This window comes from Daktulosphaira vitifoliae, unplaced genomic scaffold (assembly GCF_025091365.1).
Source record: "Daktulosphaira vitifoliae isolate Bord-2020 unplaced genomic scaffold, ASM2509136v1 Scaffold_1, whole genome shotgun sequence".
In the NCBI taxonomy this organism is placed as follows: Eukaryota; Metazoa; Arthropoda; class Insecta; order Hemiptera; family Phylloxeridae; genus Daktulosphaira; species Daktulosphaira vitifoliae.
Genome location: NW_026099572.1, coordinates 47105287 through 47117230, shown reverse-complemented (window position 1 = coordinate 47117230; position 11944 = coordinate 47105287). Strand labels below are relative to the sequence as shown.

General features: G+C 25.2%; 1 protein-coding gene across 5 annotated transcripts; it reads left to right on the top strand.

The window, feature by feature from the left end:
- Positions 1–456: 456 nt before the first annotated feature.
- Positions 457–10542, top strand: LOC126893558 (tRNA (uracil-5-)-methyltransferase homolog B-like). 5 transcript variants are annotated; one of them, XM_050663881.1, is made up of 9 exons: positions 457–592; positions 1417–1602; positions 1667–1816; positions 1891–2086; positions 2254–2381; positions 8404–8627; positions 8706–8946; positions 9566–9758; positions 9822–10542. In XM_050663881.1, exons 1-9 carry the CDS (start codon positions 569–571, stop codon positions 10364–10366), a joined length of 1887 nt encoding a protein of 628 aa, XP_050519838.1. In that variant the 5' UTR covers positions 457–568; the 3' UTR covers positions 10367–10542. The 5 variants fall into 5 exon arrangements, with proteins under 5 accessions (XP_050519838.1, XP_050519836.1, XP_050519834.1 ...); XM_050663879.1 differs by having other exon boundaries at positions 503–708; XM_050663877.1 differs by having other exon boundaries at positions 505–741; positions 2278–2381.
- Positions 10543–11944: the final 1402 nt, after the last annotated feature.

Here is an 11944-nt window from a genome sequence, read left to right as displayed (position 1 = left end):
AACGACTGAATAATTGATAAATAATGATTTTTTGGGAAATTTTTAATAGAAAAAATAGGCGTTTGTCAGAACGACAAAACACATATACACACCAAAATACCGGTATATGAAACTGAAAAGAAAATACTTTACTAAAATTGTATATGACAAGGATAAAAGAAGAACACACGCGCAAGGTTAAGTTCAATGCCACGAAAAATTATTACTTAATATTTTATAATGTATATTTATAAAAGAAAATAACTAAATGAAATCTTTTTCAAACATTTATGATATATTATTACTTTTAATGCAAAGTTTCAAATTTCCTTGATTTAATAATAAATATACAATTGTAACTAAGCAATTATCAATACATTAATTTTATTTAGATAACATTACATGTATATCTATTTCACAAATTGTTTAATTTTAATACCACATAGCACATATTAAGTCTTATCTTTCTTAATCAACACATTTTGTTTTGTTTTTTATCTGTAACGTTAGGTCACGTAGGCTACAAACATGGAGCTTCAACGAAGGAATAATAATTGATAGTATATTAAAGTTTATTCAGTTAAGTTTTATGAAATATAACGAACGTGTACAGGTATTCTATTGAGTAAATTATAAAAATCGAGACTGCTTAACGACAACTTTACATTTTTTTAATTGTAAAAAATGAACGTTACAAGTAATACCAATAAATTACGATATAAAATCAAAGTTAGTGGTTTACCTAGGTTTTATTCGTTAATGGTATGTTTAATTGATTTATAAAAAAATTTAATTAAAAAGCAGAAAAATTTAATTTAATAATACTTTTTTGAGAAACTAATTAAATGAATACTACGTTGAACTTATAAAATATAATATATAATTTTTTTTTAGTTTTCATAAAAAGTATGATACAAATATTTTTGAGTTTAAAATATCTATCAATAGATTTAGGTAAATTACAGTATTTTATTGGATTATGATAAAATAATTTCAGTTGGAAGCATAAAGCAAGAGAGTAGATAAAAAATCCCCTATAACGATTTTTTTTACATATAATAAAATTAGATTAAAAATAATGGTATGAGGTTATTTATTCAAAATCTCTCATGAATAATCAATATCACGTCTTTTGTATAAAGTATTCATTTTTTTATTTTTAACTACAAATTATGAACAGTTATTATGTTAAAAGTTCTCAATTAATCAAAGAAATATTATTTTATATAATTCTCTCATAAAACAATTGAACTTTAAGTGGTTTGTGTCATAAATTTCATACATTCAAAATAACTATTTTATTCTACTTTAGTGTCATATATCTTATTAGAATGCTAAAATCATATAAACTTGAAGAAGTTATTAAAATTATTTATATTATTTTATAAAGTGAAGAAAATATATTCTTTTAACGTTATAATTATGTCTTCTTTTAAGGATCCATTATTACAAGAGTTCTTAAAAATGATCAACGATGAATTATTTTTGAACTGCATTCATGCCAGGTATAGTAAAAAGGGAAATGCGTGGCTATATTTAACATTTTCAACTGAAATCGAACAAGTTGCTGCTTTGAAGTTTTTGAAAAAGTACAATTGGAAAGGAAGATCACTCATAAGTACAGTTAGTGATGATAAATAAGTGTACTAAATTTGTTTTGTATAAATGACAAAAGTATTTCATTTAGCTAGTTACTGCTGATAGACCAAAAATGAATGGAAACTTAAAAATTGAAGAGGAAAATTGTTCATCTAAAAAACTTAAATTAGAAATATCACTCACTGAACAGGTGTTAATGTCTATTATTCCTTATCATAGTATTGATTACGAAGAACAAGTGAGAAAATACTTGTCTGTTATAACTTTTTAAATTATGCAATTCATTGTTTACATTTTATTTGTGTATTCTAGCTTAGAAAAAAAAGTGAAGAAGCTAGAATTCTATTTCGTCGTTTGGAAACAATCATTGAAAGAAAACAACCTCATTTGGCGGAATGGTGTACAGCCCGAAAACGTTTGCTGAACAGTGATTTAGCTTTTGAAATATCTCCAATAATACCTTCGAATAAAATTGATCATTATCGAAATAAATGCAAATGGAATGTTGGTGAGTAAATTACATGACTTTAATCCATTAAATTCAAACGGGAACTGGGTTGTGAAAAATAGAAAATGTGTTTGTTTTTTCAAAATGGAAAGTTCACTAATTAGCCCTACGAAATGGGTTTTTTTTGTATTATAATACCCAAAGGACTGGGTTTAAAATGTATACAGGAATAAATCCCGATTGTGGCTTAGTAGCGGTTGGGCCGAGAGTGAAAGGTTTGATGGATGGAATCCATTATGTCGGTCCACCGGATTGCCTGAGAAATTTGCCAATACCAATGATTACTTTAGCAAAGGTAGAGTAGCCGTTAAAAATAATTAATATTTAATATTAATTACTATTATTACTTTTTAAAATTTTATTTATAAAACTAAATAAATTTTAGACTTTAAACTATCCTAATATGATTACAGTACTTCTACTATATTTTATTTTTGCTTTACCTTATGATAGAGAGGACAGAAATTTTATTTTTTAATTTTATATTATATTTTACTATTTATATGAAAATTATTTTATACAAGGTGAATCTTTATTGATAGTGACTTTTGATTACTTTTAAAATAAAAAATTATATAAATTACGATTAATGTCAAATAACAAATATTGATATATACATGCCTCACTTCCAAATGTGGTAAAAATTCATAATTTTAAAATTTATATTATTTTAATTTTTTAAAGTAAAATTATTTGTGTATATTCTGTCATCTATAAAAATTTTTTGACAAAATTAAAATTTTAAGTACACTAACTATTATATTTATTACAATCATAATGATGCTATAACTTTGATTTATTTTGATGAGTCATAATGTAATTTAAATAATTTCACTTATAAATATAGTAATTAAATCGAGTAAATATTATCGGTATATACAAAATGTGATATCATACATGTTATATACGGGTGTGTATAGTGATTCCTAATTTTATCTATATTTAGACCAACTATTTAAGTTGAACGTATAATACAATTGTTAAAACAAAAAAAAACCTTAATATTATTTAAACTGTTGTTATTTAATATATTTATTCATAGTGTTACACCATGAAAATTTATTCATTTCCTATAGCAAAATTTACTGAAAGATTAAAAAAAAAAAAATTTGCCTCGTCTGTTTATGTGTTAAATGATTGTCTGTGATTGAAATTGTGTATACTTTATTTTTGTTTATTTTAATTATTTTGAAATAATAACAATGGTTTTTTTACTTAAAATTACAGGAGATATTATAAATGAGTGTATACTAATTGAACTATACATAAAGTGTCACCTCGGGAGAGGGATACTGAGTACACGTGTCTCAAGTGGCACTAATATATGAATCAGTATAAATTACAAAGTTGAAGATCACTTTGTTTCTCAAATAAAAAAAAAAAGGAAAATGTATTTTGATGAGTAAAATATAAAAGTAATTGGCATCGACAGAATTGAGTATGAAAGGCGCTCAAATACTTAAATGCAACCCTGTACACATACTATCCAGAAGATTTCGATTTAGAGAGAATAAATCCTAATTACCCCAAAACTATAACCTCATTAACAACTAATAATTAATATTTTAAATAAATTATTATTTATTTATTTATTAAAAATGTATACTTGACAATAGTGTGTTAAAATAACTTACCAACATTTTTTGAATGTGTAATTCGGGCTCTACTTATGAGCAATTTAATTGCGGACTAATTAACAACTTTTAAAATTGAATAATGTACACTCACTGGTAGTAAATTGCGATTTTAATACTCCAAGCCCTCCTCAACATGCTTCGAATCTTCAAATTCAAATCTAGTATCCTCTATAAACTTAAGATCAATAAATTACTTCAGAAAATTGATTTATTAAAAAATATCTTCGTAACCTTTTATAAAAGGACTCAACTTAAAAAATGAATATCAAATTTTAATTCAGTGACTTTAAACATACATGTTAATCTATTTGACAAAAACTATTTTTAGTTATAATTAAAAAAAATATGATATTTGATGATCTTTAAAAGATTTTGACCAATAATATTGAGTGAAAAAATTAGGCGGCAGAGTAATGCGTAATGATAAAAATAACATAATCGACATCTCATATCCACTAAATATTTTAAAATAGTAATTATGGGTCAAAAGTTGTTATCGACCAGTAATTTTTTTAATTAGTTCAATTTTAGCTTCAATGCAAAGCTGAGAAGGTATTAATTTTACTATGATGTGTTTTTTTTTTTGTGTCTGTTACCACTTTTTCTTAGCTCTCACTGAACCGATTCCTTTCAGCAATACGTCAAAAAATCAACGAATCAATATAATTTTTTTCTATAGATGCATAATGTCTTTACCTATCATTTGATATATTTTTTTTATAAATTTGACCTTTTACCTACCCACAGGGAGGGATTCAAAATGACAACTTTTTCACAAAAAATTAACCTTTTCAACTTAAATTTTGAAAGTGTTCCGTAAAGTCTGACACTTTTATATATATCTTAAATTTAAGCTAATGTAATATACTTTATCATGAAAAAAAAAATATATCGGACTTTATTTTGTCTACACGGTGAAAATGGCTACCGAACGCTATTTTTGTGTGAAAATTCTCGATTTTATTTTTTACATTTTTAACTTTATAACGCTATAACTTATTAAAAAGAGTGGACCAACATAGTTTTTTATAAGAAATAATGTTTATATCCCTTTTTCATTCGACATACTTTATTTTAATCAGGATATAAATAAGGAAATAGCAGATCATGTAGCTTTTGGAATAATTCACCAATTTTTTAAAATTAAACACTATCTAAAGATTTGCATCAAAGCGTTTTTTATGATACTGATTTTAATCATTGTCAGATATCATTATACTTGATCCAACTATGCCACGTCACCACTGTGCCTCGACCCCCCTGTGTTGGGTTTTTTATTTTATAAACTAGTATAAATGTATATTGTCATTTAAAATTCACTTCTCAGCTTCGCATTAAAGTTAAAATAAAGCTGACATATACACAAAAATATATGGAATGAACAACTAACAAATCAAGAAATTGAAACTAAATGGCATTAAAAATACTAATAATAATTTTCTTAATATAATTATTATTTTAAGGAAATCGAGTGACAAGTTTTAAAATAATCACTCTGTATATGTTCATAATTGTGTATAGCGTCCCATCTAAAAGCTATCACTGTAGCAGAGAAGATGGAAAAACTTACATAGTTCGAAACGGAATCGAACCTGTACCTACGCGTCGAGACACGGCGTGTTATCCATTAAATTAAGTTACTTTAATGTATATTAACAAGTAATTTCATCAAAATAATATCAATAAGATATTACTTCTATCTAAGTAATATGGAATAATTTAATTAAAGTTCAATTTGAATTTGTTTACATAAATATTCGTTATTGTGCTGAAAAGTGTAGTTTTATAAATATTTTAATAATTTCGTATAAACATATTTTGAGTGGAAAAATATTTACGTAGTAAATTATTTAATTAAGATATTGACTGGTCGATAAATTTTTAACCACTTCTTTTTCGTTTTCCTCGTCTTAATACCAACTACTAGGGGTCGGCCATCCTTATCCTAAACTTCCACTTGGCACGATCTCCCACATTGTACGCTCACATCAGCCGTCCTCATTCGCATTCAATTACATCTCTCCGTCTCTTTTTTGGTCTTTCTGTACCTTTTCTTCAACATTCATTTCTATAACTGTTTTTACAGTTTCCGATTCCTCTTTCCTCATAACATGACCAAACTATCTGTGTCTATTTTCTCTTATCTTTTCTACGATTGACGCTACACCTATACTCCCTCTTATATGTTCGTTCCTTATCCTATCTTTTCTAGTCACTCCACTCATCAATCTAAGCATTCTCATGTATGCTACACTCGTTCGCTGCTCTACTTTCTTATCAACTGCCCAACACTATGAACCATACATCATAGCTGGTCTTACTAAAGTCTTTTAGAACTTTTAAAATGATTAAGTCTATTAACTCTTTAGCTGAAATTTATTGAAAACAAAACAAAGTTTTTAGTTAAGTGTGTCTGAATTTGGAGTTAATCTTTCAATGTATTATTACATAGTCATATAAAAAGGTATGAACAATAATTATGAATTCCATTTTCATGCTATAACACAGATAGAAATCTAAATTATTTGATTACATATAGTTTACGACACTTCTATAACTTATAATGCAAATTTACACGTTAAAATATAAACTTATTCAAACTAGCTTGTGAAAAACCTATTTAGCAACACACTCTAGGCAACCCTAGATGACGCCTTCATCGAAAATGATTAAGAAATCTACTTAAAAAAAAAATAAGTGAAGTTAAAAAATAGAATGCAAAGCTAATCAACCATTACGTTGTTTGGTAGACGCAGAGCTGCGCTTCACCAAGACAAAATATATATTAGGGTGTCCAAAAAAAATTTGTTTTCGTATTTTATTTAGAAAATTTAGCACATAGAGCTAAATCGACAAAGTTCAAAATTTAATTATTGACAAAATAATTTTTTTTTGTGGTTATTTCATTGTTTAAGCACTATAACTGTAGTAACATAATGGTTAATAGCATTAAATGTGTTATGTAAGTAAGAAGACAGACTTTTATTGTTCTCATTGTTTATAAAAATTTACCTGTTTGAATTTTTTTATACAATTTATGTTGTAAAAGGGTTAAAAAGAAGTTTTGTTTTTGTTTACTTTTGTCATCTAAATAAAAAAAAATTTTTTTTGAATTTTAATTGCATACAATAATTTTTCTTTATAAATGTTTTTACTAAGAATAATATAAGCCAGCACAGTTTTAAATAATTACCTATGTAAAATAGCAATAAAAATAAAAATTTTAGGTTAATTGATTTTTTTTTCTGAGTAGGTAATAAATCATGATTTTTAAAGGGTCATAAAGTCAAAGACTTTTGATCATCCTTTTAGTATCTTAAAGAGAAAAAAATAGACAATAATGCAAAAATATATGAAAATTACGATGCCATAAATAACAGAATTTTAAAAACACTGATTCTATTTAGTTTTTAATAAACTATTATGTAATTAAAACTGGAAAAAACAATTTTATGACTAAAGTAAAAAAAAACAATAATATTTATAATCCTATTACATTATATAGTGTAAAAAAAAAATAAACCGGATTTAATTATTTATGTGAATTGATGAATTTTGAACTTTTAGTCGATTTAGCGACCTCTACAAAATGACCTTGGAAAATCTGAAAAAATGCACAAGTTATTTTTATCTCCATTGAAAGTTAATTATGTCGTAGAAAATATTTTTTGTAAGACACGATTGAATTGTAATAACTAAAAATAAAGTTGATGGGGATGGTATTTACAAAGAAGAATGATAATGGCATCATCCGTAAAGACATAATAAATAAAAGTACTTTATTTCTAGTTATTACTTGATTAGTGTAGTTAATGTGTTTAAACTACTCTTCCACGTGTAGAGAGGAGAAGAAATGCTTTAGGTTTATTAGATATTAAATAAGAAATACAGATTATTGCATAAGTGTATGTTATAAACATAGAAAATACAGATCCGTTTTTTGAATTTCGATGGATTGTCGCTTTTTGTTGTTCAAGTGAATTTTCGAGTTCGGCACCACGTCTTTCCATGCTGACCGACCAAATGAACGTTTGAATTTTTCCAAGTTCATCAGCTGTCAAATACTATCGGAGTCACATCGTGATACGTTATCGCTTATCATGCAATTACAAACTAGATTTTTAACTTTATAATGTTGGTTTATGAATATTTTGTATTCAATGTATATTAAATATTAATATTATTAGTAATCCTCAGCTTTAATTGTTAAGTCATAACAAAATGGTATAGTGCCATGATTCAAGCAAAACATGATGTACATTTTATAATACCCTTACCACGCCGCGCTGATATGGACGAAATATATCACTTATGATGTCGGCGTCGACCGACTATTCAGTGAACGTTAAGCTTAATAAAGTACCCTAACTATAAGTCTTTAATTCAAAGTAAACATTTAATTAATGTTTTAACGATGCAAAAAATATTTACTTATTTTGAATAAAAAATAGTAAATATTAATATTACATTTATAAAAAAAAAAAAAATTATCATATATTTATTGAAAGTCTTAATTGATTAATTATTATTTTTAAAAATCTTATTTTATGTTAGATGATAAAAAATATTAGTCATTTTGAAATAAAATACATTTACAATCATTGTAAATATATTAATATTAATGTTTACTAAAATTTTCAGTGAGAATTAGATATTTGTTAGTTCTTTGTTATTTTATAGAAATTTGAAGAATTTTTGAGAATTAATGGTGAAGATTGGAAAATCTGGCGAAATATGATGATACGTATGAACGAACATGGAGAGGTCATGTTGTCAATAATTTTAAATCAGCACAACTTTAGTGATTTAAAACTAATGAAAATAAAATCTTCTATCTTAAAGTGGTTTACAGAAGCTATTACTGAAAACGTTGTTTCTCTATATTTCCAAATTTACAGTGATAAGTGAGATACTAACCATCAAAAATCTATTTTGTTCGCGAAACAAAATTGTAGTAAGAGTAATGTATACTTTTTGCTTAGATTTTCAGCTGCTTGTGTTGATAAACCATTTGAAGGTGAATTATTATGGGGTCAAAAATTTCTAATAGAAAAATTATTGGATTTGTCACTGGAAATTTCTCCAGCTACATACTTCCGTTTAAGCAGTTTGGGTGCTGAAGAATTATGTAAAGTGGTAGCTGATTTGGCTAATGTTGACGAATATACAACAGTACTCGATTTATTTTGTGGATCGGGATGTTTAGCTTTAACTTTAGCCAAGGTATAATTGCATTGCATTTTCTTATGTAATTCACTAGAATATGGGTGTTTAATATACATTAATTTTTATAACTTGAATAATATTTGATCTTAAATTTGTGGCTACTGAATAACTACAAGAAACCTTCTAATAAAAAGACTTAATGTACAGAAGAGACGTTTCTAACTTTTTATAGGCTCATATAAATTTGTTTAGATGACACTGTGTGAATTATTATTTTAATATATTTTATAATTGTATATGCTAAATTTTTTTGATTTTTATTAATTACAGAAATGTAAGAAATTAGTGGGAATAGAACTTATTAAAGCAAATATCGATGACGCAAAGAGAAACGCCGCTAGAAATGGAATACATAATTGTGAGTTTATTGCTGGTCGAATAGAAGATATCTTANAATTTTTATAACTTGAATAATATTTAATCTTAAATTTTTGACTACTGAATAACTACAAGAAATCTTCTGATAAAAAGACTTAATGTACAGAAGAGACGTTTCTAACTTTTTATAGGCTGGAAGGGCTCATATAAATTTGTTTAGATGACACTGTGTGAATTATTATTTTAATATATTTTATAATAGTATATGCTAAATTTTTTTGATTTTTATTAATTACAGAAATGTAAGAAATTAGTGGGAATAGAACTTATTAAAGCAAATATAGATGACGCAAAGAGAAACGCCGCTAGAAATGGAATACATAATTGTGAGTTTATTGCTGGTCGAATAGAAGATATCTTAGATTCCGTTTTAGAGAAGTTAAAGGGGTGTAAAGTAACTGTAATAATGGACCCTCCATTATCAGGAATCAGTAAGTAATTAGCATTATAAGAAACATGAATTTGAAGTAAATTGTATGAACTATTTTGTAAAGATACAGGATTAGTGAGGACTATTCGAAAGTTCAAAGAGGCCACCAATTTAATTTATGTATGTTCAAATCACAAATTGCCATTAAAAAATTTGCTTGATTTATCGTTTGTTGTACAATACTGTCAAAAGTCAATTGATTCAGATCCTTTCCTTCCTCTTCGTGTTGTTCCTATAGATATGTGTCCACATAGTCTTCGATCGGAACTTGTACTACATTTTAAAAGATTTAGTGCACAAGAAATATTATTGATATCAAATCACTGCGGTAAAAAACTTACACGTACTTATGGGTATCATAAACGATATAAGACATCTTTTTGTCATAAAAATCAATTAACTTCACCTCTGACTCAAAATACTCCATCATCATCAGGAAATCATGGACTATTAAATTACATAAAAAAAATTGAAGAACGAGCGTATCAAGAAGGATTAGTTGAAGGGTTAGAGAGAAAAGCATTTCAAATGGGATATGCCAGAGGAATTCAAACTGCTCTTGTAAATGATAACAACAAAAATGATGAGTGTGGTTACAGTTCTTTTTGATTTTTAAAATCTCTTAATTTTTTTTTTGTAATAAAAATAAAATAATGTTATTCATTTCATTGTTTAAATTAGTTTTTTGGGATTTGTTTTATCGTATTAAACATATAGTTTACGATAAAATAAAATTTATAATTATATATATACATATGTATATATATATGAAAATCATACACTATAAGTTTTTTATTAATATTTTATAATAAAAATGATGTATAATAATTTAAGCTATTAATATATTATATTATTTATTTAAATCTATTAAATATGAACTTTTTATGCAAAAATTTAAAATTCATTTTAGTAACTTAGAATTATATCTTAAATCATAAAAATATTACCAATTTTATAATTAGACTTCTAAAATAATTTTTAAAAAAGTTTTTTGTTCTATCGTACCATAAAGCATACAACATTATTAAGTGTGATTAATTAATCGTTTTATCCATAAGCAATACATTTTTTCTAAAATAGTGTTAATTTAAAAAAAAAAATCTGATTTAGTTTAATATTTATTTCTTGATTTATAAGTGGTTAAATATTTTATAGGTCTACCTCTTATTCCTTTAAAGGTACAAGCTTTATTTTTCTACATGGAAACATACATATTTAATGTAAAATTTGCTAACATAAAGCATAAAATACAAAAATCAAATTATACATAATATGTATAAATTACATTATATAGTATTTATTACAGTTAAACATTTCTATAACTTTTAGTTTTGAAACGATTGAGGTAAATTTATCTTTTATTACACAAAAATATTCATAAAAACTATAGAAACAAAAACACTATTTTATCTCGATAAATAATATTTATTGTTGATTGATGTTATCTACATAATACAATTATATTTGTAAAGTTATTTATAACTATGTATTATAAAGCATTAATACTGAATATTTTAATATCTTTTTCTAATTTATGTTAATGTTTATCTTATGTAATGTTTACAATCTATAAAAATTGTCTTATAAAAATTTAAATCAATATAAAAAAAATTAATATAAAAAAAATAACTCATTAACATGAATATCCTAGTTAGAAAATCAAGATCATTTACATAACCAAGTTATTGTATTCGCGGGGATTTGAATGGAGAGATTTCCTCATTTACAGAGAGTTATGTAAATTTGTTTAAATTAAGGTGATGAAACAAATCTAGATACTATTTGTGACAATTTGTATATTAAAATTTTCTCTATAATTTAGAGAAGATTTATAAAATTAACACTTAAGAGAGATATAAATCTTATTATTTTCAAAAGAATATTTACTTGAAATAAGCTAAAAATACTCATTAGAATCAGGACTTAACATAATCGGAACATACGTTAAAGTCTGACAATGATTAACATCGCTATAATAAAAGTTTCAAAACGAATGAAATTAATAGAAATCCGAAATAAAATTGGAGGGATTAGTCCTCTAAATCGATACTCTTTATAATTATAAGCATTTGAAAAAATATAAGTTTGTGAGTTTCTATGACCTGTTGAGTTTTTCGACTACGATATAATATTTCCGTATTTTAAAAATAAATTCAATTTTTAACTAATCTTTCATAAACTTTAAAC